This window comes from Bombina bombina, chromosome 1 (assembly GCF_027579735.1).
Source record: "Bombina bombina isolate aBomBom1 chromosome 1, aBomBom1.pri, whole genome shotgun sequence".
Taxonomy (NCBI): domain Eukaryota; kingdom Metazoa; phylum Chordata; class Amphibia; order Anura; family Bombinatoridae; genus Bombina; species Bombina bombina.
This window is the reverse complement of record NC_069499.1, coordinates 515,359,692-515,386,859: the sequence shown is the minus strand read 5'-3', so window position 1 is coordinate 515,386,859 and position 27,168 is coordinate 515,359,692. Positions and strand designations below refer to the sequence as shown.

The 27,168-nt window shown below is 38.4% G+C and overlaps 1 protein-coding gene across 3 annotated transcripts in view; it reads right to left on the bottom strand.

Moving 5' to 3' along the window:
- Nucleotides 1-27,168, bottom strand: part of PMS1 (PMS1 homolog 1, mismatch repair system component) — a 508,329-nt gene that overhangs the window by 112,348 nt on the left and 368,813 nt on the right. For all 3 annotated transcript variants that reach the window (XM_053698612.1, XM_053698613.1, XM_053698614.1), the window contains one exon: nt 10,622-11,110. In XM_053698612.1, coding sequence (XP_053554587.1) covers nt 10,622-11,110 — 489 coding nt within the window. The remainder of the gene's footprint in view (nt 1-10,621; nt 11,111-27,168) is intronic.

The following is a 27,168-nucleotide window of genomic DNA, read 5'->3' as shown; positions in this document are numbered from 1 at the left end:
GAAGCTTCATTCTTAAAAGCCCACGAAGTGGAAACTGATCTAGTAGAATGAGCTGTGATTCTCTGAGGAGGGGCCTGACCCGACTCCAAATAAGCCTGAAGAATCAAAAGCTTTAACAAGGATGCCATGGAAATGGCAGAAGCTTTCTGACCTTTCCTAGGACCAGAAAAGACAACAAATAGACTAGAAGTCTTCCTGAAATCTTTAGTAGCTTCAACATAATATTTCAAAGCTCTTACAACATCCAGAGAATGCAAGGATCTCTCCAGAGAATTCTTAGGATTAGGACACAAAGAGGGAACAACAAATTCCCTTCCTAGAAACAGATTTACGAGTCTGTAACATAGTACCAATCACTGAGTAAGAGAAACCTCTATGACTAAGCATTAAGCGTTCAATTTCCATACCTTCAAATGTAATGATTTGAGATCCTGATGGAAAAAACGATCCTTGAGACAGAAGGTCTGGTCTTAACGGAAGTGGCCAAGGCTGGACATCCAGACAAGATCCGCATACCAAAACCTGTGAGGCCATGCTGGTGTTACCAGAAACACAAACGATTGTTCCATGATGATCTTGGAGCTCACTCTTGGAAGAAGAACTAGAGGTGGAAAGATATAAGCATGTTGGCATAACCAAGGAACTGCTAATGCATACACCGACTCCGCCTGAGGATCCCTGGACCTGGACAAGTACCTGGGAAGTTTCTTGTTTAGATGAGAAGCCATCAGATCTATTTCTGGAAGACCCCACATCTGAAAAATCTGAAAAAACACATCTGGATGAAGAGACCACTCCCCCGCAGGTAAAGTCTGATGGCTGAGATAATCCGCTTCCCAGTTGTCTACACCTCGGATATGTACCGCAGAAATTAGACAAGAGCTGGATTCCACCCAAGAAAATATCCAAGATACTTCTTTTCATAGCTAGGGGACTGTGAGTCCCACCCTGATGATTGACATATGCCACAGTTGTGATATTGTCTGAATTCAAATGAATGGTTCTCTCTTCAACAGAGGCCAAACCTGAAGAGCCCTGAAAATAGCACAGAGTTCTAAAATATTGATTGGTAACCTCGCCTCTTGAGATTTCCAAACCCCTTGAGCTGTCAGAGATCCCCAGACAGCTCCCCAACCTGAAAGACTTGCATCAGTTGTGATTACAGTCCAGGTTGGACGAACAAAAGAGGCCCCATGAACTATACGATAGTGATCTAAAGTATATAAAAAAGGCAAGAGGCATATAGGAAGTGGGGTATAAATAATTAAATTATTTGGCACCAAGTATAACGCACAACGCAAAATGAAATTTTTTGGCGCTAACAACATCTGGAAATGACGTAACTCGCGTCATGGCAGACGCAACCTTGTGCAAGGAAACCTGGCGTCAACTAAGACGTCAGAAATGACAAATTTGCGTCACCGAACGTACCTTTGCGCCAAAAAAATTCTCACGCCAAGAATGACAATAAATATCAGCATTTTGCGACGTCGCGAGCCTAATTTTGCCCGCAAAATTTAATGAAAAAGCCGTCAAATTGAAGAAAAGACTATACCCCAGGTAAGAAAAAAATAACTTCCTAAATATTTTCCTAATTTTTAAACTAAAAGTCTGCAAAAGGAAATATACATAAACCTGATTCAGGGCAAATATAAGTACAATACATATATTGAAAACTTTATATTAATACGTAAAGTGTCAAACCATAGCTGAGAGTGTCTTAAGTAATGAAAACCTACTTACCGAAAGACACCTATTCACATATAGCAGATAGCCAAACCAGTACTGAAACAGTATTAGTAGAGGTAATGGAATTTGAGAGTATATCGTCGATCTGAAAAGGGAGGTAGTAGATGAATCTGACCGATAACAGAGAACCTATGAAAAGATTTCCTGTGAGGAAAACCATTGAATCAATAGGTGATACTCCCTTCATATCCCTCTGACAAACACTGTACTCTGAGAGGAATCGGGCTTCAAAATGCTGAGAAGCGCATATCAACGAAGCAAATCAAGCACAAACTTACTTCACACCTCCATAGGAGGCAAAGTTTGTAAAACTGAATTGTGGGCGTGGTGAGGGGTATATTTATAGGCATTTTGAGGTTTGGGAAACTTTGCCCCTCCTGGTAGGATTGTATATCCTATACGTCACTAGCTCATGGACTCTTGCCAATTACATGAAAGAAATTATGTTTTGTTTCATGTAAGTGGCAAGAGTCCATGAGCTACTGACATATGGGATATAATACCCAAGATCTGGAAGTGCACGAGTCACTAGAGAGGATGGGATAAAATAAAAACAGCTATATCCGCTGAGAAATTAAATCCAAAAAAATAATTACTTTTTCTTAAAAAAAATTAAAAAACTCAAATCAAAGGCACTAGAATCAAACAGCTGCCTGAAGAACCTTTCTACCAAAGGCTGCTTCCAAAGAAACAAACACATCAAAATGGTACAATTTAGTAAATGTATGCAAAGAAGACCAAGTTGCTGCTTTGCAAATTTGATCAACTGAAGCTTCATTTTTGAAAGCCCAATAAGTGGCAACTGATGTAGTAGAATAAGCTATTATAATTATCTGAGGCGGAGACTGCCCCGCCTCTAAATAAGCTTTGTGAATCAAAGTTTCAACCAAGATGCCAGAGAAATGGCAGAGGCTTTCTGACCTTTCCTGGAACCAGAAAAAATAACAAATAGACTAGAAGTCTTTCTTAAATCTTTAGTATCCTCAACATAATATTTCAAAGCTCTTACCACATTCAAAGAATGTAAGACCTTTGAAGAGTATTCTTAGGATTACGACACAAGGAAGGAACAACAATTTCCCTATTGATGTTGTTAGAATTCACAACTTTAGGCAAAAATGTAAACAAGTCCCCAAAACAGCTTTATCTTGATGAAAAACCAGATAAAAAGACTCACAAGAGAGCAGATAATTCAGAAACTCTTCTAGCAGAAGGGATAGCCAAAAGAAATAACACTTTCCAAGAAAGTAATTTTAAAACCAGAGAATGCATAGGCTTAAATGAGAAGCCTGTAAAATCTTCAATACCAAATTGAGACTCCAAAGAGGAGAAATAGATTTAATAACAGGTTTGATACGAATCAAAGCCTGAACAGAACAGTGAATATCAGGACGCTTAGCAATCTTTCTATGAAATAAGACAGAAAGAGCAGAAATGTGTCCTTTCAAAGTATTTGCAGACAACCCTTCATCCAAACTATCCTGAGGAAACTGTAAAATCCTAGGAATTCTGAAAGAATGCCAAGAATAATCATGAGTGGAACACCATGAAATATAGGTTTTCCAAACCCGATGATAAATCTTCCTTGGAACAGACTTACAAGCCTGTATCCTACTGCTAATCACTGAGTCAGAGAAACCTCTATGACTAAGCACTAAGCGTTCAATTTCCATGCCTTCAAATTTAGAGATTTGAGATCCTGATGGAAAAGCGGCCCTTGAGACAGAAGGTCTGGCCTTAAAGGAAGTGGCCAAGGCTGGCAACTGGACATCCAAACAAGATCCACATACCAAAACCTGTGAGGCCATGCTGGTGCTATCAGAAACACATAAGATTGTTACATTATGATCTTGGAGATCACCCTTGAAAGAAGAACCAACATTTAAGCAGGTTGGTAAAACCAAAGAACTGCTAAAGCATCCACCATCTCTGCCTGAGGATCCTTGGACCTGGAAAGGTATCTGGGAAGCTTCTAGTTTAGACAAGAGGCCATCAAATCTATTTCTGGAAGACCCCACATCTGTACAAGATGAATAAACACATCTGGATGGAGAGACCACTCCCCCGGATGTAAAGTCTGTTGGCTGAGATAATAAGCTTCCCAATTGTCTACACCTGGGATATGAATCGCAAAAATTTGACAAGAGTTGGATTCCGCCCAAAAAAGTATCTAAGATACTTCTTTCATTGCTGAAGGACTGTGAGTCCCTCCTTGATGATTGACATATGCCCCTGTTGTGATATTGTCTGTTTAAAAACGAATGTAAAGTTCTCTCTTCAATAGAGGCCACGCCTGAAGAGCTCTGAAAATAGTACGGAGTTCTAAAATATTGATTGGTAACCTCGCTTCTTGAGAATTCCAAACCCCTTATGCTGTCAGAGACCCCCAGACAGCTCCCCAACCTGTAAGACTTGCATCTGTTGAGATCACAGTCCAGTAAGGACGAACAAACGAGGCCCCTTGAACAAAAAGGTGATGGTCTAACCACCAATTCAGAGAGAGTTGAGTGTTGGGATTTAAGTATATCAGTTGTCAGAGGCCCAGACCTTGCCAGGTGCAAGAATCCCAGCAGGGCCCCCCTCCAATAAAAAAATATGTTAATTTAATATATATATATATATATATATTCAACATTTAACACAGAAAAATATAACATATACGCACACACTCACACATATATACACACACACGCACACACTCACACATATGCACACATATACATACATATATACACACACATATGCACTCACACACATTCATATATGCACACACATACATATGCATACACATATGCACACACATATATACATATACACACACATATGCACACACATACATACTCACATGCACACACATACATACACACTCACACATACATATACACACACATATGCTCTCACACACACACATATGCACACACATACATACACACACACATATGCACACACACACATACATACATATACACACACATATGCACACTCACACATACATATACACACACATATGCACACTCACACACACACACATATGCACACACATATGCTCACACACACATACATATACACACACACTTATGCTCAAAAAACACACGTGCACACACACACACATATGCACACATATACATACATCCAGTAAGAGAGGAACACAGTAAATAGTACTAGCAGTCAAAATAAATATTCCACAATGTGACAGTATTGTCTTATATGTGCAACAAATATGCTCAATGTTCCTCAGCCACAGCGGGGGTTACCCGTCAAAACCAAGACTAATGACGCTAATCAGGGGGTCACATTTGTAACAACACATAGTGCCCATTATTCCCAGGTATGTGGGATTGTACCACATCTGTAAAATCCCCATGTTTGCATTATATTAAGTAGCTGAAATAACAATAATTTTGTAACACACAATTGCACAACCCTCTATGGCAGAGAAGCTTAAACAAGTGGGTAAACTAAATAGAAATTGGTAATGCTATCTACCCACTACACTCACACTACACAGCTATCAAGCAGTGAAACCCCCCCCCCCCCATTGCTCTTCATTAGCCCATGGCTGGTACCAGCTTGTCCGGTCCTGGCAGTAGGAGGAAAAAAGAGAGTCTGTGTAAGGGCTGGGCAATATAGTGCTGAGCGAGCACATGTGTTTATCTAGGAGAGTGGGAGCTTATAAATACAGAAGGGTTGCTTGCAACAGAGCTGCTTCTAGAGAGGACGAGGACATCTGCTCAGCCAACTGGACAGGGAGATCATGGTACCTTATTCCGCACTGCATCTCAGCCAACAGGACACCACAGAAGAAAGGACACCACGATTATAGTCACCAGATCTCCAGCAACTCAGGTCAGCAAGGTGACGGTCCATCAGTGTATAAAGATGGTTCTGCTGGGATCTTCTTTACTGCCGGACACCGGACTTCATACTCAGAACTGCTCCAGCTTTATGTACTAATTTGGTGTTACTGCAGAAGACCGGTTACTCAATGTTGCCTCCAGTATGGCCGTCTGCGGGCACCATAAACAGCGCAACTTCAAAACTGACTACACCGCGTGCTGTCAGGGCTCAGACTCAGAGCCAATGTGCGCGCCAAAGCCGCCAGCCAATGGAAAGATCTTCCGGCTGAGCTGCACCACCAATGGATATGTTTTTTGGTTAGCTACGGCAATGGAACGGACTGAGACTCTGTAACCCTTACCCACATGATATGAGTAGTAGCAGGCAGGCAGATTGAAAAAATAAATAAACAAAAAAAAAAAGTTTGTGCTGAAAGCAGCTGGGGCACCCTGAGGGCGGGAACTCCAGGGCCCGGTCGCAGTCGCTACTTCTGCATCACCGGTAGTTCCGCCCCTGTCATTTGTGATATCTGAGTATAATCCCTGCACCATTGGTGCAACATGCAAAGCTGTAGAGGCCTCATATGAAAACAAGCAACGGGGATCTCGTCAGATGCTGCAGTCATGAGACCTAAAAACTTCCATGCACATAGCCACTGAAGGAATGATAGAGACTGAAGGTTTAGACAAGCTAAAACCAGCATCATACGTCTCGTGTCTGTCATGGACACTGAATCTATCTGGAAACTTAAAAAAGGTGACCTTTGTGTGAGGAATCAAGAAACTCTTTTGTAAATTGATCCTCCAACCATATCTTTGAAGAAACCACGCTAGTTGTTTCATGTGAGATTCTGCTAAATGAAAAGATTGAGCTAGTATCAAGATATCGTTCAAATAAGGAAACACCGCAATATCCTGGTCTCTGATTACAGATAGAAGGGCACCGAGAACATTCGAGAAGATTCTTGGAGCTGTTGCTAGGCCAAACAAAAGAGCGACAAATTGGTAATGCTTGTCTATAAAAGAGAATCTTAGAAAATGATAGTGGTCTGGATGAATCGGAATGTGAAGATAAGCGTCCTGTATGTCTATTGTGGACATGAAATGACCTTGCTGAACAAAAGGCAGAATAGTTAGCATCTTGAAAATTGGGACTCTTACAAAATGATTTAAAATTTTCAGATCCAGAATTGGTCTGAACGAATCTTCTTTCTTTCGGACAATGAACAGTTTTGAATAAAAATCCAAACCCTGTTCCTGCTGAGGAACTGGAACAATCACCCCTGAAAGCTCTAGGTCTGAAACACACTTTCGAAAAGCCTGACCCTTCACAGGGTTTGTAGGAACATGAGAAAGAAAGAATCTTCCCATGGGAGGACTTAATCTGAAACCTATTCGAAACCTATACCCTTGAGAAACAATATCCTGAATCCACAGATTTTGAACAGAATCTGTCCAAATGTCTTGAAAAAATTTCAATATGCTCCCCACCAGTTGAACTGGTTTGAGGGCCAAACCTTCATGCAGTCTTAGGGGCTGGATTTGTTTTCTTATAAGGCTTGGATTGTTTCCAATTCGGAGATGGTCTCCAATTAGAGCCAGAGGCCTTAGGGAAAGGAGAGGTTTTTTGTTCTCTATTCTGACGAAAGGAACAAAAACGATTAGGAGCTTTAAACTTACCCTTAGGGCAGAAAAACTCCCTTTCTCCCAGTGATAGTGAAGATAATAGAATCAAATTGAAAAACAAATAAATTATTACTATTACCCTGAAACGAAAGAGATAGTAATCTAGATTTAGACACCATGTCAGCATTGCAAGATTTAAGCCATGAAGCTCTTCTAGTAAGAATAGCTAAAGACATAGATTTAATATCAATCTTAATGACATCAAATATAGCATCACAAATGGAATGATTAGCACGTTGATGTAAAAGAACAATGCTAGACAATTCAGGATCTGATAACTGCTGTGCTAAACTGTCCAACGAAAAAGTAGAAGCAGTAGCAACATCAACCATAGATATAGCAGGTCTAAGAATTTAGCCAGTATGTAAATATGCTCTTCTAAGATAAGATCTTCTTATCTAAAGGATCCTTAAAGGAATAACTATCGTCCAAATGAATAGTAGTACGTTTGGCAAGAGTGGAAATAGCCCCATTAACCTTAGGGACTTTTTCCCAAAACTCTAAATTGGCCACAGGTAAAGGATATAGCTTCTTAAACCTAGAAGAAGGGTTGAGAGAAGCACCAGGCTTAGACCATTCTTTAGTAATCATATTAGAGATAACATCTGGAATAGGAAAAACTTAACCTCAGAAGTTTTAAAAACAGAATTAAAACGTTTGCAAGTTTTGTTATCAAGAGGACTAGACTCCTCAATACCCAAAGTAAACAATACTTCCTTTAATAAAGAACGAATATATTCAATCTTAAAAAGAAAAGTAGATTTGTCAATTTCAGTCTCTGAAGCAGGACTTTCTGAGCCAGAGAAAACCTCAGCAGCAGAAGATACTTCAGTATGCTGTCGATCAATACAAATTTCATTAGATTTATGAGTTGTTTGAAAGCGGAATAGCAATCATAGCCTTGTCTATGGCTGCAACAATATAATTTTTCATATCTGCAGGAATATCATGTACATAAGACTGTGAAGGAATAACAGCAGATGTATTTGTACTTATTGAAACATTATCAGCATGTAATAATTTATCATAACAAGTGCCACATATTTGAGCTGAAGAAGTAAGATCAGCTAATTTACAACAAACACACTTAGCTTTGGTAGAATTGTGTTCAGGCAGCTTAGTTCCTACAGTAACATCAGAGGCAGGATCAGTTTGAGACATCTTGCAAAATGTAACAAAAAAAGAAAAAATAACATTTAAACAAAATATCCAATTTCCTCAAAATAGCAGTTTCAGGAATGGGAAAAAATGCTTATGATAAAATTCTTATACAAAAGTAAAAGCAAAAGCAAACATAGCCCTCTATAAACAAATGAGAGCAGTGAGCAAAAGAGGGAGAGACTTATATAACAAATTTTGGCGCCAAGAATGACGCAAACAAAGATGACGCAAACAAAGATGACGCAAATGTAGAGGAAAAAACTTTTGGCACCAAAGCTAACAAAATGAAATGACACAACTCGCGTCATGACAGACGCGACTTCGTGCCAAAAAAATTTGAAAAACAGACTCCAAGTTACAAATAACTGGAACCCCAGGTAAGAAAAAAAATACCTAAAATCTCCCATAAACATAATTTCCATGCTCAAACTGTTGGACTGCAAATGGAAATAAACAGACCTGACTCATGGCAAATATATGCAATATACATTAAAAACTTTACAATATAAAGTGCCAAACATAGCTGAGAGTGTCTAAAAAAAAATTATATATACTTACCAGAAGACACCCATCTACATATAGCAGACAGCCAAACTAGTACTAACACATATTAGCAGAGGTAATGGTAGAAGAGTATATTGTCGATCTGTAAAGGGAAGCAGCAGATGAATCCCTGCGACCAATTTACAGAGAGCATTAGAATAGATTTCCCATAGTCGAAAACATGGTGTCATCAGGCAATATTCCCTTCACATCCCTCAGACAAAAACTGTACTTTGAGAGGAATTTGGGCTTCAAAATGCTTAGAAGCACCATTCACAGAAGAAAATCAAGCACATCTTGCATCACCACCTCCACAGGAGGCAAAGTTTGTAAAACTGAGGTATAAATGAGGTTGGAGGTGTATTTATTGGCATTTTGAGGTTTGGGAAACTTTGCCCCCTCCTGGTAGGATTGTACATCCCATACGTCACTAGCTCATGGACTCTTGCCACTTACATGAAAGAAATAACAGTTTCCAATATCTTAAAGGAGGATATATATTTCTGAGAGGTAAATAGTATGCCAGCAAATGATTAACTCTCCAGTCAAACAAAAGGCTCTATAAAGGCAGATAATTACAAAAGTAATAATGTGCATAAAATAATAATTATATAGTTATATGCACATAAAGAGCTCCTAAAGAAAGGGAAAATAATTACCCTCTCTGGAGGGTCTTTCAACACATCCGACCTACAGATAGGGCACCTTGGAAAAGAGGGAGAGCGTGTAAAACAATGTCAGATAAAAAGAAAAAGCTTGCCCAAAAAATGACCTGCTCGCAAAAACCTTGCACTATCTTGATGCATGCACACTCGAAAGCCGATGTGTGGGAAAAACAAGAGTGCCCAATGCACACAGAAAAAAAAACCACGACATGTGCAATCCTGAGGGCTTACATGCGCTATCTCAAAGCATGCAAACAATACTTGACAAAATCCGACGCGCCAAAAATTTAAAGGGGAATAACAGATTAAAATACATTTTCTGTCCCAAGGAGATATATATATATATATATATATATATATATATTACCTAAAAGTCTTAAAGAGTGCCAAATAATGAAAAATATTACTTGCTAGAAGACACTCATCTACTGTTTAAACCAGTAGAAAGCCAAACCAGTGCTGAAACATATTAGCAGAGGATATGGAATAGGAATATACTGAAGACCTAGCAGGAGGAGGCAAAGGACAAGTCCCTGTGACACCTATGGAAGACTTGAAACTAATTTCCCATGAGGTGAAGAAAAAGTGTTACTACCCATACTCCGTATACAACCCTCTGACAACTACTGCACTTTGAATGCACTCAGTCTGACAACCCCTTTGACTGAAGAATAGCAAGCACATCTTCATTCTTCACCTTTCTTCAGCAGAGGCAAAGACAAGACTGATTTACCAGTAAGGTGGGAGATGTTTTATAGAGCTCTTGGGGTTTGGGAATCTTTGCCTTCTCCTAGTGGTAGGGAAGAGGAATTCCCAGGAGTAATGGATTGTGGACTCTCAATACCTGCATGAAAGAAATCAAATTCATTCAATGGCTTGAAAGATAGTAAAAATATTTGAAACACTACTGTAAGTTAGATTCATAAAACTAATAGAACATCTGTTTTCTTTAAATTGCCTCATAATTTCTATACACATTACCTGTCAGTCAATCTAATTGGCGACTCCATCTTTTCAGCAGTGATTTTATGATTCTTCACAAGGCGGTTATACAATAGAGATTCTTCCACTCTATATGGGTTTAATAGTGTTATCTTTTTCTCTGTCCCCATGATCCACGCACCAGGAAAATTCAGCTTTCTGATAAGGGTAAATGTCTTATCTTCAGGTATTTGTTTTTCGGAGAGCGTCACAATGTTTTGCGTTAGAGTTCTTAGAGAGAAGGCGATCTGTACCGTTTTCATAGGTACTGCTGTCTTTTTCTTTTCAGCTTGGGACTGGAACAACTTATCTATTATTTGCTGATTAGACAATGGAGCTTTCAATTTTACTGCCTGGGCAGAGTTATTTCCAGATGCCAGTTTGTACCTTTTCTCTGTTTGTTTTACGTTTTTTGGGATATCCTGTTCTGTTGCTTTCGCAGTTTGAGTGTTGTAACGCTGCAAGTCTTTAGTTGCTTTATCCTCATACCTAAATGGTTGAAAAGTATATTTATTAAAACATTCTGTTTCTATTAATTTGTGGAGAGCAAAATGCAAAAAAAAAAAAGAAAAAAGTGTTAGATTTTTTTTTCTACAAAAATTAAATATTTTAAGCATTGATTATTTAAAACACAAAAATTAGACAATGATAGTTAAATTGATATCTTCTCTTTGTATCCTATGTTATGTAAGCAGCAATGTACTACTAGGAGCTAGCTTGATCCCATCTATTGAGCCAATGTCAAGGGGCAGCCACCAATCAGCAAATAGCTCCCAGTTGTATGTTGCTGCGCCTGAGTATGCTCAGTACTCTTTTAAACAAAAGAATACCAAGAGAACAAAGCAAATTTGATAATATAAGTAAACTAAAGTTGTTTACAATTGCATGCTCTATCTAAATCATAAAAGTTTAAAGGGATACAAACCCAAAAATGTTCTTTTGCGATTCAGATAGAGCCTACAATTTTATTATCAAATTTGCTTTGTTCCAATGGTCTTCTTATTGAATAGGTACCTAGGTAGGTGTCTGCAGCACTACTTGGCAGGAAATAGTGATGCCCTCTAGTACTCTTGTAAATGGAAGAGATTCTAGTAAAACTGCTGCCATATAGTGCTCCAGACATGTGCACGCTCCTGAGCTTACGTCCCTGCTTTTTATCAAAAGATGCCAAGACAACAAAGAAAATGTGATAAAAGAAGTAAATGAGACAGTTGTTTATAACTGCAGGCTATATCTGAATTATGAAAGAGAACATGTGGGTTTCATGTCACTTTAAGTTTGGCTTTAATGTTGGCTTTTTTGTGTGTTTTCGTTGGCACAAAAAGTGTTACATGTGTCACTGGCAGCAACTAATAACTATGCCATGTGTGCCTCATTGGCAGAAAGGGGTTTGAGCTCTATGCCCTGTGTGCATTACTGGAAGCAAGAGGAAGAATTACTGTTCTATGAGCTACTGGATGGAAGCATAATTGCTTTATGAAATTTTGCCTTTCAAAAATATGGTGCATCTTATATGGAGGTTGGTCTTATACATAGGGCAATGGGTGTACAGGGCCCACAAAGCTCTGAAAGGTGGCCAGTAAGTAGGAGAAATTAAACTGTGCTGAGAGAGGCCACACATTCTTTCTCTAATCTTGAAAGGGACAGTAAACCCCTTGAGATTTTTATATAAAAGGTTATGCATAATGAAATCACTTTGCAATATATTTGTTTCTTCATGTTGCTCCTTTTTCATGTAATTTAGCTATTTATATTCCTCATAACCTGAAATGCACCTTGCTGACTTCTCAGGGGTAAACCTGTTACAATCCCAACTTGGCTTTATGAGATAATATTCATTTTATACTAACTTTATGATCATGGTTAGCCTTGTCTGTTGACTAAAGCCCAGATTAGCTCCTCCAAATACAGCAAATGATGCATGGAGTTTGGATATTAAAACATAATTGCAGTTAAAATGTGTTAATTTGTTTTAAAAATGATAAGACTAAGGTTTTTACTGTCTCTTTAAAAAAAAAAAAAAACTTTTCAAGTTGGAGCAGAACTAAGACCTGCACTACCAATCTGGAAATAAGACGAGATAGAAAGCTAGAACAGGGTTAGTTTATGAAAAAGCGATAAAACTCTCAGACTTTTTGGAATCTTTGCATATTGCAAGATGGCAAAGCCTGTAGTAACTATATACAAAATCTTAATACTACCAGAGAAATATATATTTACACACACACACACACACACACTAACAGATGCATGGATATGCATTACCAATGCGGAGATGTCCCCTGTTAACCTTTTTACTCATGAGTTATAGTATCCAGTGACATTCTGTATCAGTATATTAGGCTTAAAATAAACCTATATATGCAAACACCCATCCATAACAAATCTGTCAACAGTAGCGACATCTCTTGCAATCTAATCATTATATAACCATTTTTACTGTACTCTAGCAATAGATGCATGGCTTTGCACAATAGAATTGGATAGAATTAATAGTATTTCAAACCCCCCATGGTAAAATGACCTTTGTATGTATACAGAAAAGAATACAATACTATTATAGTCCAGTATGAATTCTTCCTTTTCAGTGTGATGTAAACTGTGGTTGCTCATAATGAAGGAAGTGATATTTTCATATTTTTTGTGAATATGACGCTTCAATAATTTGAATTTAAAAAAAAGTTACTTCTTGTCTGTTAAGAAAAAAGTCTGTATTTATGAATGCACATACATCATGTAGCAAGTCTGTGTTCTTTCATTGTTGTGTCTTTTAGCTTATTGTATTTTTTAATATGACGACGCAATATTGTTTTGGATCTCTGCCAAATAAAATAAAGGATTTATCAAGCCTTTATTTTCTAAACGGTGGTGATAGTTTTACTGAAATATCCAATCTAATAGTAAACAAGTATATAATGTGTTTTACCGAAAGGTTCTATAGTCAAAATATAAGGCTCTGACAAAATGATGAAGTAAGGTGTCACAACAATTTTTTAAGATTCTAAGGAAAAAATAGAAATTATGTTTTCATTTATTCAAATCTAAGACTATTATACAATTGATAAAATGTTAATTGTCTTTGAATGTCAAATCATAGGAAAAAATATTTAATACACATTAGGCTCCCATTACAAGGAAGATCAAGCAATGGCCAACTTTACAGGTTTAAGAATCAGGTCCGGAATCTAAGCAATATTTTACAGTGACTTTATTTAATCACTTCTAGGTGACGTTTTTAACTGTTCCTTAATTGGTGCTCTAGCCATACGGCATTCACACACACAAAAAGCATACGAAAAGGGACATTCTGGTAGAAAAGCCAACATTCAAAGGAACCCTTACTCTGTGTCAAGAGAAGCCCTTTGAATCACACCAATAAAGGTATTAACGCCATACCTGTATTTTTTATACCTTTATTTACACACACAAAAAGCATACGAAAAGGGACATTCTGGTAGAAAAGCCAACATTCAAAGGAACCCTTACTCTGTGTCAAGAGAACCCCTTTGAATCACACCAATAAAGGTATTTACGCCATACCTTAAAGGTAAATTCTATGAGTAACAGGTTTACGAGTCTGAAGTATGGTATCTATGACTTTCTCAGAGAAACCATGTCTAACCAAAACTAGGTGTTAAATCTCCAAGTAGTCAGTTTCAGAGAATCTAGATTTGGATGAAGGAAGAGACCCTGAAGTAGAAGGTCCTTCCTCAGAGGTAACCTCCAAGGTGGAAGAGATGACATCTTCACCAGATCCGCAAACCCGATCCTGCGAGGCCATGCAGGAGCTATTAGAATCACAGACGCGCTCTCCTGCTTGATACGAGCAATGACTTGTGGAAGGAGAGCAAACGGAGGAAACAGGTAAGCTGGTTTGAAGTTCCAAGTAACCTCCAGAGCGTCTATCAGAACAGCTTGAGGATCTCTTGACCTTGAATCGTACTTTGGAAGCTTGACGTTTTGAGGAGGCGCCGTCAGATCCAACTCCGGAACCCCCCCACCTGAAGGTTATCATTGGAAAACCTTTGTATGGAGAGTCCACACTCCGGGATGAAAGGACTGCCTGCTCAGAAAATCCACTTCCCAGTTTTCCACCCCTGGGATGTGGATGGCAGAGAGATGGCAATTGTGAGACTCCGCCCACTGGAGAATGCGAGTCACCTCCTTCATTGCTAAGGAGCTCTGAGTTCCATTGTTTTATGCCTGATGAAACGACCAGTTAACGGTCGAGAAACGCGTAGCAGTATTCATTTGGATTAAAAATTTGTTTTACTCTGCGGAAGTTGTCTTGCTTTTATATCCCTACTTTGGTAGGGCTCACGGACTGCACATACTTTGCCTGGTTGCATTGTTTCACTCCCCCAGAAGGCTTTTATATCCAGCCTAGAGTGACACAGGAGCTCACCTGTCTGATCCAGACGCCACAGATCACAGATCCACCAGTGTACTAACCACTGTGAGTGTTAGTCTGTCTGCCAGCACCGGTCACAGTACGGTGCATTTTCTTCCGGTAAGCCTTTTCGACCATATTTCCTTTGCTGATTTCCAGACCGTATTACGCTATGTGGCGCCCTCTTTCTTATTCATAATTTTTCAGAATCTTCATACCGAGGACCAGAGGAGCTGCCGCCACAGTTGTATGCTCGTTATTTGGAGCCACCCTTCGTTGTCCGTCCCCACACCTGGTTTGACGGTTTGTGCATAGACTGCCTTGTCATTACTTAGCGCACCCCTCTTTTTGGTTCCCCTTTGGGTTCCAATGTTGACTTTGTTTAATTGTGAGACTCCGCCCACTGGAGAATGCGAGTCACCTCCTTCATTGCTAAGGAGCTCTGAGTTCCTCCCTGGTGGTTGATGTAAGCCACCAAAGTGATGTTGTCCGACTGGAATCTGATAAACTGGACCAAGGCTAGTTGAGGCCAAGCTGTCAAGGCATTGAAGATTGCTCTCAACTCTAAGATGTTTATAGGAAGAAAAGACTTCTCCTGAGTCCACAGGCCCTGTGCTTTTAAAGAGCCCCAAACTGCTCCCCAGCCTAACAGACTGGCATCCTTGGTCACAATCACGGTGTAATATATAGAAGGGAAAAATCGTAATACAATCTATCAAGACCCCATACGTATCAGTAACACAATCTTTTGTCAGAAAACTGACAGTATAGTTATGGCTAAGGTAGCCCAACAATTATAATGTTTAATGGGGGGTGCTCACTATCCGAATGATAACAGAGTAATGAAAAAAGAGGAAATTGGATAGTTATAGAGCACTCAAACTAGCACATAAAGATACTATAAGTAGAGTGGAGGCTGTCCAGGGCAGGTTAAGGATTAAAATTTAACTTTTATTAATTCAAGTAAAAGATAGTTAAAAACTATCAGTATATGTAAATGTAAAACTTAGATTAAAATAACGAGCTGGCATACCCAGGTAATAACCATACCTATGTACTGTAATCAAATAACACAGAGTAGAATCACAATCAGTGACACTAGGAAGGTGTAGACAGTAGGGGAATATCAGGTAGGTGTGCACCCTAAAATGCTCATGGATTGCACAAGAGAAGCTATCTAAAAAAAGAGGATTGACCTCAAACAATTATACTATTCTAAGTGCAATACTGGATTGATGTAGGCCTGTCTGAGTCCCAAGAACGCTGTCAACAATACAGAATAATTTATTTAACTTAATAAATACCACTATTATTATAAACTAGAAACATAGGGTAAGGTAACAGAGCTCTGTACAAGCGCCTTGTAAAGAGCTCTGCTACCTTACCCTATGTTTCTAGTTTATAATAATAGTGGTATTTATTAAGTTAAATAAATTATTCTGTATTGTTGACAGCGTTCTTGGGACTCAGACAGGTCTGCATCGCTCCAGTATTGCACTTAGAATAGTATAATTGTTTGAGGTCAATCCTCTTTTTTAGATAGCTTCTCTTGAGCAATCCGTGAGCATTTTAGGGTGCACACCTACCTGATATTCCCCTACTGTCTACACCTTCCTAGTGTCACTGATTGTGATTCTATTGTGTGTTATTTGATTACAGTACATAGGTATGGTTATTACCTGGGTATGCCAGCTCGTTATTTTAATCTAAGTTTTACATTTACATATACTGATAGTTTTTAATTATCTTTTACTTGAATTAATAAAAGTTAATTTTTAATCCTTAACCTGCACTGGACAGCCTCCACTCTACTTATAGTATCTTTATTTGCTAGTTTGAGTGCTCTATAACTATCCAATTTCCTCTTTTTTCATTACTTGGTCACAATCACCCAGGAAGGTCTCAGGAAACATGTGCCCGACACAGATGGTCCGGTGAAATCCAACATAAGAGAGAGTTTCTTGTTAGGGGATACAGATCTATCCTCTGTGAGAGATCCGAGTGGTCTCGGTTCCATTGACAGAGCATGCATAACTGCAGAGGTCTCAGATAGAACCAAGCAAAAAGAATGATGCCCATAAAGGCAACCATCAGACCAATCACCTCCATGCATTGAGCCACTGATGGACGAATAGCAGACTGAAGAGAAAGGCACGAAGCAAGAAGTTTGGATTTTCTGACGTCCGGGAATCTATAATTGTTTGTAAGAAACCCACCCTTGTATCCGGTACAAGGGAACTCTTTCCCTGATTTACTTTCCACCATTGGGAACGTAGAATAGTCAACAATATCTCTGTATGAGATTTTGTAGATAAAAAGATGACGCTTGTACCAAGATGTTGTCCATGTAAGGCGCCACAGAAATTCCCTGAGACCCCAGAACCTTTGTGAAAATTCTGGGAGCTGTAGCAAGGCCAAAAGGAAGGGCAACAAACTGAAAATGTTTATCCAGAAAGGCAAACCTCAGATAGTGGTAATGATCCCTGTGAATGGGAACATGAAGATACGCGTCCTTCAGATCTATAGTTGTCATGAACTGACCCTCTTGTACCAAAAAAAGAATGGAACAGATGGTCTCAATTTTGAAGGACAGAACCCTGAGAAATTGGTTGAGACACTTTAGGTCCAGAATGGAATGGAAAGTGCCCTCCTTTTTGGGAACTACAAATAGATATGAATAGAATCCTAGACCCTGTTTCTCTAGGTGAACTGGAATAATCACTCCCAGGGAAGATAGGTCGTTTACGCAGTTTAAGAAGGCCTCTCTCTTTATCTGGTCTGCAGATAACCTTGACAGGTGGAATCCGCCACTGGGAGGACAGGACTTGAATCCTATTCTGTAACCATGGGACACTATATCTACGGCCTAAGGATCCAGAACATTGTGTATCCAAGCCTGCTGGGAAAAAAAAAGATAGCAGGATCGGGTGCGGTCCCTTCATGCTGATTTTGAATCAGCGGAAGGCTTCTTGGCTTGCTTTCCTTTCTTCCAAGGCTGACAGGACCTCCAAGAAGACTTGGATTGTTCTGGCTTGAAAGAGGAAGACTTTTGTCCCTTAAAGTTATGAAAGGAACGAAAATTAGAATTCTAGCGACCCTTAGGTCTATTCTTTTTATCCTGAGGTAGGAAAGAGTTCTTTCCACCTGTAATTTCGGAAATTATTTCAGCCAGACCTGGACCAAACAAGGCTTTGCCCTTATATGGCAAAGACAAAAGCTTGGACTTGGTTGTGACATCTGCAGACCAAGATTTTAACCACAGAGCTCTGCGAGCTAAAACAGTGAAACCAGAAATCTTATTTCCCAGTCTAAGAACGTGCATGTTGGCATCACAAATAAAGGTATTGGCCAGTTTGAGAGCCTTGATCCTGTCTTGGATCTCCTCTATAGTAGTTGCTTCTGAGATTAGATCCGATAATTCACTTCACCAATAAGATGCTGCTTCCGCAACTGTAGCAATACTAGCAAAAGGCTGCCACTGTAATCCCTGATGAATGTACATTGTCTTCAAAAAAGCCTTAAGCTTCTTATTCATGGGATCCTTAAAAGAACAACTATCTTCAATAGGAATAATAGTTCTCTTGGCAAGAATAGGGATAGCTCCCTCTAACTTGGGCACTGTCGCCACGAGTCATGTATAGAATCAGCAACAGGAAACATATATTAAAAACTGGGGACGGGGAAAAAGGAATCCATGGTTTATCCCATACCTGAGCTATGATATCTGGCATACGCTCTGGAACTGGAAAAACTTCCACAGATGAGGGCACATCATACACCCGCAGCTTTAGCGGAGTCAGAACCCTTATTAACATTAATATTTTTGGATTTACGCTTGCGCTTACCAGCAACCGGAAAGGCTGATAAGGCTGCAGAAATAGCAGATGTTATCTGTGCAACAAAATCCCCTTGTAAATGAACACCCCCAAGATGAAGTTGAGAGGAACTGCAGGGCACTGCATGTGAAACAGAATGGGACGTTTGAGGAGAAGGCTGAGGCATGGCATGGACAACATTATCCTGAGAGACAGACTTAGGAGGGGAATGTTGTCTCTAAACTGTCTTATCTAGACATGTGGAACAAAATTGCACAGGAGGCACAATCTGAGTGTCTAAGCAAAGAAAACATTTTTCAGGATTAACTGATAAACTTTGATCTGAGTCCATAATAAAAAAGTCTTTATTCCCACAGTAAAAAAAACACAAATTAGATGCAAGGCAGAACAATTGTACTATTAAACAAAATACTTATGCTAGAAACAGCCACCTCTATATCCTCAGTCTGCTGAGGAGACTCACCAAACCAAAGCAGTAAAACCTACTAGTAATTAGATGTAAATCAAAATCATAGGGTTCAGAGACGATTCTAGCAGTCTGGAGTCAGACCCCAATTGATAACCTCTTATAGACTTCAGACTTGGCTCACAAGAAGTACGCAGCTCCGCTCTTGAAGCCAATATTAAACATACAGACAGAAGAGCGGAGGGTCACGTGAGCGTAATAGAAAAAGAAACTGCACCACAAGAGTGCGTTTCCAAACATTCCGTTAAGCACAAATCCCCTAAAATTAAAAGTCTGTTAGATCTTTTTTAAAGTGATCGCAATTACTTAACCACGTTCCCAAATGCCTCAATCTAAGGGGCAAAACATTAACCCCTTGTGCTCCTCCAGAAATAAAGTTTACAAAGAAATAAAGTGCCTGCATTAAAATACTGCCCAAAGTTGAATTTCTATTTACAGGAATATAAAGTCCCATCTAGTGATCCACTGCGGATTAACTTCTAGAGTGCTGCCCTTCACTACCTAAACGGGAAGAGCACTTACCTGTGGATCCAATTGCCAGACAGGAACAGCTTCTTAGGTGTGACTGATTAACCCACATCTGTCAGACAGAGAAAAAACAGAGTAACCAACCCAGGTTTTCTATCAAGGGGTAGCATACTGTTAGAAATAAAGCAAGGACCACCTTGCCACCTTCTAACTGCTAAAAGACACCATTACTCTTACTAAAGAGATTAACATGGACACAGCATAACCCCAATCCTTGCTTGCAGGGGAAAGTACCCATTAAAGGATTAAAATCTTCAGACACCTTCTTTGCCATTCTCCCGTGATCAAGGCAAAGAGAATGACTGGGGGTTATGGGTAAGGGAAGTGACACTTAACAGCTCTGCTTGGGTGCTCTTTGCCTCCTTCTGCTGGCCAGTAGGTGAATATACCACTAGTAATTGGAATGAATAGTGGACTGTCCATGCCATAGGAAAGAAAAACAAATTACGTGTAAAGTTGTGAGACACTCAATGGAGAAATAAAAGTATTTTAATACAAGGTTATTACAATATTTCAGGATTAGACCCTTCATCAGGTAATGCATTGCAATAATTTTATTGTGGAACAATTTGTACCAGTGAGGGCATGTTTAAAGATATTGCCCCTTTTTTGTATGAAAACATTTATTAAAAATACAATCTAAACTTTAAAGATCAATACAACTTTTAATTTAGTTTGCTTACACATAGATTACGAGCTATGCGCGCTATAGGGAAATTAACTAACTCAACAAAAGTTGTATTATTTAACCCTTTATAGCGCAGCCATTAAGAGTTTTCAAACAGCCAGTTTGTGGGTGTGATATGGCGGCATTGAGCTCCATACCGCACACAATCCAAGCACTGTTTTGACGTGCTCGTGCACGCTTTCCCCATAGACACCAATCGTGGAAAGAAAAGCTCTGTAACGCAGCCTCATTGATGTCTATGGGGGAAAAAAAATAACGTTTAAACCTAACATCCGCTGCCCCCGACATTGCTGACACCTACATCATGTTATTAACCCCTAATCTGCCGCCCCGATATCGCCGCCACCTAAATAAATCTACTAACCCCTATTCTGTCCCTCCCCGACATCGCAGCCACTAAGTAAATTTATTAACCCCTAAACCTCTGGCCTCCCACATCACTACCACTAAATAAACCTATTAAGCCCTAAACTGCCAGCCCCCCACATCGCAACAACCTAAATTAAACTATATTAACCCCTAAACCTAAGCATAACCGTAACCCTAAACCTAACACCCGTTAATTACGTTAACATAATTAAAATAGAGCTAAATTAAAGTTACAATTATTAACTAAATAATTCCTATTTAAAACTAAAACATACTTACCTGTGAAATAAAACCTAAGCTAGCTACAATATAACTAAGTTATATTGTAGCTAGCTTAGGTTTTATTTTTATTTCACAGGTAAGTTTTTTTTTTAAACTAGGTAGACTAGTTAAAATAAATGCAAACTTACCTGTGAAATTAAACCTATTCTATCTAAATTTGTCCATCTAAGTTACTATAGCATAGGGAGTATCTTTGTGTTTATCTTAAGATATGTGGTCTCAGGTACACTGCACCACGTCATTTTACAGGTGTGTTTTGATTAAATTAGTTTTATCCAATAGGGGTGAAGCACACCCTTTTTAAGTTTCACATGCAAGCTTATACCTTTACCAGTAGTGAGTACGGCGCTAGCCGAAACGCGTATACTGTTCTTTCCTTCAGTGTACCTTGTACCTCCATGAACTTTTACTTGTTGACCGAATAAAGGCTAAGTTTTATATAGCGCCTGCTTCCATTTTCTTCTTGGTTCTATTTCGTTTGTCCCTTTGAAGCAGCGCTACTTCCACAGTGATTTCCGCTAATGTTTGGCTGTGTTGGGACCTCTCTGGATACAGCAGCGATCCCATTGGCTGATAAGTGACAAGCCTCCAACTGACAAGCCCCCATTGTTGCCAGCAGTCCATTGGATCACAGGGTGAGAGTGGAACATCCGGTTCTCGCGGTGTGAGCGGAGAAGGCCGGAGCAGCACACGGATGCAGCGTTCCATACGGACCACCTGTGTCTAAAGTTTGGTTTTCCTTGCTGAGCAGTGTAACGAGGAGGGAGCTGATTGACTGCACACACGGGCCAGAGTTGTAGCCTTGGATAAGTACTATTTACAGAGGCATTTGCCCTTCTATATATGCAAGTGCATTTATGAACGCTCCAAGTCAGTTGCGGTATCCATTGTTCTATTGAGACTTACTTCACCTCATTTATTGTGTTTGTTCCCAACCGCCCATATATATATTTTTTCATTTACATACATATGTTTTATATGTTTCATAGCTATCACTAATTTAACCCCTTCTATACCTGGCATCCTTTCTGGTTTTGTATTAAACCTAAGCTGCCTTACACTAAAACCTAATATTACAAAAAATAAAAAAAAACTACCATTACAAAAAATAAACACTAAAATTACTAAAAAATAAAAAAACCTACCATTACAAAAAATAACAAATGAAATGATCTAAAACAATAAAAATTATTCCTATTCTAATACCCTTTAAAAAAAAAAACACCCCAAAATAAAAAAGCCTAATCTAGAATAAACTACCAAGGGCCCTTAAAAGGGCCTTTTGTAGGGCATTGCCCTAAAGTTAACAGCTCTTTTGCTACAAAACAAAACAAACAACCCAAAACCGTATACAAACCCCCATCCCCCAAACCCACAAAATAAAAATAAAGTAAATAAAGTTTAATGCTGAACTTTGTGACTCACGCCATACATTACCATCACAGTTTTTTCAGTGGACTGACCCATATACCACTATTTGTAACAGAAGTAGCATTGAATGAGGATTATATTCCTTGTAGAAGTATTCCATCCAACTGTATATTCGAAATACTGGGAAGACCAGTTCTTTAATTTTGATTGTCATCAAATTGTTTCTTCCATGCTTCCTAGTATATTATAGTATTAACAAGTTGATATACCATAGATATATTTGATATTAGATACAGTTACCTAAGACTTATTCATCCTATTTTTAAGTGCTGCACTTACATAGTATCTTATACTGATAAACACACCAGCATTTCACTTGATAGAACAACGCAGACACATTCTTTTCATTATGGCTGAAGGTTACAATCCCACAGGGGTAATAGACCAATATAGAAGAAAGCACATAATGAACATGGCACTAAAAGGCAGCCCCAGTACAGGAGATGACATAGTAGAGAGTGACTTAGTCACAATGTTTACCAAATTAGAAAATAAGAAGTACAAAGAGTCCAACCTATGGTCTGATATAGAATTTCTAGAACTCTATATTAGTGAGAGAAAGGTCCCTAGAGGCCTGAGAATGAAGAAATATTCATCCTTTGCAGTCAACATCCCTGAATTCATGGAAGAATGGAATAATCTCACAAACTGTTCCATTATTCTTATGCAGCAGTTATTAAAACATAAAAAACATGAAATAGACACTTTACTTAAAGAAATAGAGGGGCTAGATAACACTCAAATTTGAATATAAAGATTATAAGAAACAATTAGAGGACACCATGCAAAACTTAGACACAGGGTAAAGGAGTACAAGAAGCGCAAGAAGCCTTGAATTATTTATTTGTCACAACAAGTAAAAATATTCAACATAACAACTTACATTCAAGTAAGTAAATTTGTGCACCAAGTATACAACACAGCCGCAGTACAGGACCGGATCCTCAGGCAGATATGTCCAAAACAGATTTCGAAAAGGACCGCCAAACAAAGTCGGCGTCTGACGTCACTATAGGTTCCGGCACCGGAGCGTCCCCCTGCAGGCCTAAGCCTCCTAGACCGCTATTGCTGATGCTGTAACCGGAGCACAGGAGCACTGTATCCCTACGCGTTTCGTCCGGATCCCGGCCGGACTTTTTCAAGGGTTGTTGGATAGTGAGATTAATGGAATGTTCAAACACTGCTATGGGCCATCTATTTATATCAAAGGAGAGGAGCGCCCTCTATCGGTATATTAAACAAATGACATAGTGATGGCCAACATTAGTGTAAGGTTGAATACAAGATAAAATACATACACTGATAAATTACATTTAAAATACATGTAAATACAAAATTAATGAAAATACCAAATACAAAATATAATATAAATATAAATACAATATGATACAAACCAATTACATGCAATTCAAAATCTCTAAATCCATTCATAAAAATCAAACACAATAATTTAAAAATTTTAAAATATATGATAAATAAAATTCATGCCCTTTAAATTAATCTATCTACCTAAACTCAATGTTTAAGGTTGAATAACCTATATAAACAGAGATACTATGGAGGTTAGTTAAAGAGGAACTAAAAAATAATAAATAATAATAAGGAGATAGAGGTGATTGTGGTATAAACCCCTAATACTAAAAGATTAAACCTAACAAGTATATATAAATATATATATATATATAGAATATAGAAAGTTAGAATCTCATTAGAGTAAGTTAATAAATCAATTTAAAAAATTACATATAAGCTGCAAGGTCCAGATCAATATTTAAACCCTTTGGGGCCAGACTACCAATTTTATATATCCAATAGGTCTCCTGCTGTCTTAAAGCCAGGAGCCTATTGTGAATATTTGGAGGAATCCAATCTATAACTTTGACCCTAAGTGAAGACGGGTTACAATTATGCATTTCAAGAAAGTGAAGGGGAACACTATGTTTTATAGATTTTTCTTCATTTTTAGCTATTTTGATATTATACAAATGCTCGTTGGTTCTGGTTCTTATTTTCCTTTTTGTACGCCCTACATAAAAAAGACCACAGCCACACCTGAGAAGATACACCACAAAGGTGGAATCACATGTAGCTCTACAGTTTATATTAAAAGTCTGGGTACCATCCCAGTTTGAAAAATTGGATGCGTTATCTACATGACTACACATGTTACACACTTTTTTCATACATCTAAAGGTTCCTTTTTTGGCATTCAACCAATTCCGTGCATTATCTACTACTGGATTAGTGTCCCTAAGTTTACTTGGGGCCAATATATTTTTGAGATTTTTGCCTTTTTTAAAAATGACTTGTGGTTTATCTGCTAGAATATTACCTAGTATAGGGTCAGTTTTTAGAATTGACCATTGTTTATTGAGGACTTTTTGTATGGTGCTATAGCCCTCATTATATCTGGTAATAAACCTTGGAGTATCGGATGTTGTTAGATTCTTTGTATTAGGTTTACTTCTATTTAACAGATCATGTCTGGAAACACTCAGAGCCTTATCTTTAGCTGTTTCTAGAAGTTCTTTTTTGTAACCTTTGTCAGAAAACTTTTTGTCCAAAATAGCAGCCTCAGATAAAAAATGTGACGCAGTGACGTGCAGTGACGTCAGAGGCTGGTGAGGCAGTGGCTAGGATATGCCTTCATTCTTAGATATCCTTTGTTGAAGAAATAGCAATGCACATGGGTGAGCCAATCACATGAGGTATCTATGTGCAGCCACCAATCAGCAGCTACTGAGCATATTTAGATATGATTTTCAACAAAGGACATCAAAAGAATGAAGACAATTAGATATTAGATGTAAATTGGAAAGTTATTTAAATTTGCATATGGGTTTCGTATGGGTTTCATGTCCCTTTAAATGGTGTCTTGGAAAACTGGTCAACTTAGTAAACATCTGATTTTAGTCTAAAAGGATTGTAACAGAAACTCTTGCCAGATAACACAATGCTTGCTCTGATTATGAGATCTAGAAATCCATGCCCATTAAAATATGTTTAAAACATACTTTTTACTTTAATGCTGCAAATTATGCTTATAGATTCTTTCATTACATAAGGGATGAGAGTCAGAGGGGGAGGAAGAAAGACAGAGAGAGAAAGAGACCATGGGGGAGAACAACACATAAGGAGAGAGATGGATAGATAGAGAGAGAGAGAGAGAGAGAGACACACACACACACAAGGGTGGGACCACTGCATTTTAAAGTAATAAAACAGCAGAGCTACAGAGAGTTCAGAAAATTAGTCTATAATTTAGTGTGAAGTACAGAGGCAAGCTGCTAAGTTAGTGGGTGTAAAGTTTGAGTAAACAAAATACAAAAATGACCCTGCTGTAAAAGAGTAAAAAAACACTTAACCACATTCATTAAATTATTTTCACTAACAGAATCCCTTTCAGTAAAATCTTACTTTAATAAGATGTGGCTGAAACACTGCTCTCTGTGCCTCTTTTCCTGCTCTGTAAGGATTCAGGAAGTGACAGTGGCACATTCCACTGCACTTAGAGGGGAAGAACAGAACTCTCTTTTTCACTTTAGCAAAGCTAGCAGGTTCACAGGACCGCAACAAAATATATGAAAGTTGTTTTTTTCAGTTTTTGTTTTGTTTTATATGATTTAACATCCAGCCCCAACCCTATGTTCCACTTACTAATGCCTCTCGCTGGATTGGTTCAGCCCAAATAGGACTGCCTCAAATAAGTAGTTAATGGGCCATGCAATGATCTTAACCACTTGCATCCAGTAGGTGGCGCAGCATGTTGTGTAATGGTGGGAAGACCTGCTTGTGCCTCTCCATTGCACAACATATAGCTGTGAGAAAAAAAAATGCTGGGGAAAAAAATTACAATTTTTTTTTAAAGCCAATAAAAAAAATATATTTTTGCCCATATGAGAGGTGAAGCACTGCCTCACCTGCCTCTAGTGACTGCACATCACTGATGTGACGTATGAGTACAATTTTTGCGCATTCGCAAATATTGTCCATACGGGACATTTGACACCCAACTTCTTTTATGACCACTTGTAGCATTTATATAACTATTCTTCTCGGTTGGTTTTCTAAAATTGGTAGTTGCTATCTGATTATTTACATCTACATACAGAAGTAAATCTAAAAATTCTATTTTTGTTTTAGACATATTAGCTGTAAAAACAAGATTGTGACTGTTTCCATTCATAAAATTAATAAAATTGCTAATATCTGCCTCATCCCCTTGCCATAAAATCAGCACATCATCGATATAACGATGGAATTTGATAATGTTTTTATAAAACGGATTATTATACCATATATAATTATTCTCAAAATCATTGACATATAGATTTGCATAAGAGGGCGCAAAGGTCGTGCCCATTGCAGTCCCCCTTATTTGTCTATAGTATTTTTTCTCAAAGAGAAAATAATTGTGTTCAAGGATGAACATAATAGAGTCAATGATAAAGTCTATATGATCTTTGGGAATGTTCCATTTCATTAGTTCATTCAAAACAGCCTTACTACCTAGTATGTGAGGGATGCAGGTATATAAGGAAGTCACATCACATGTGA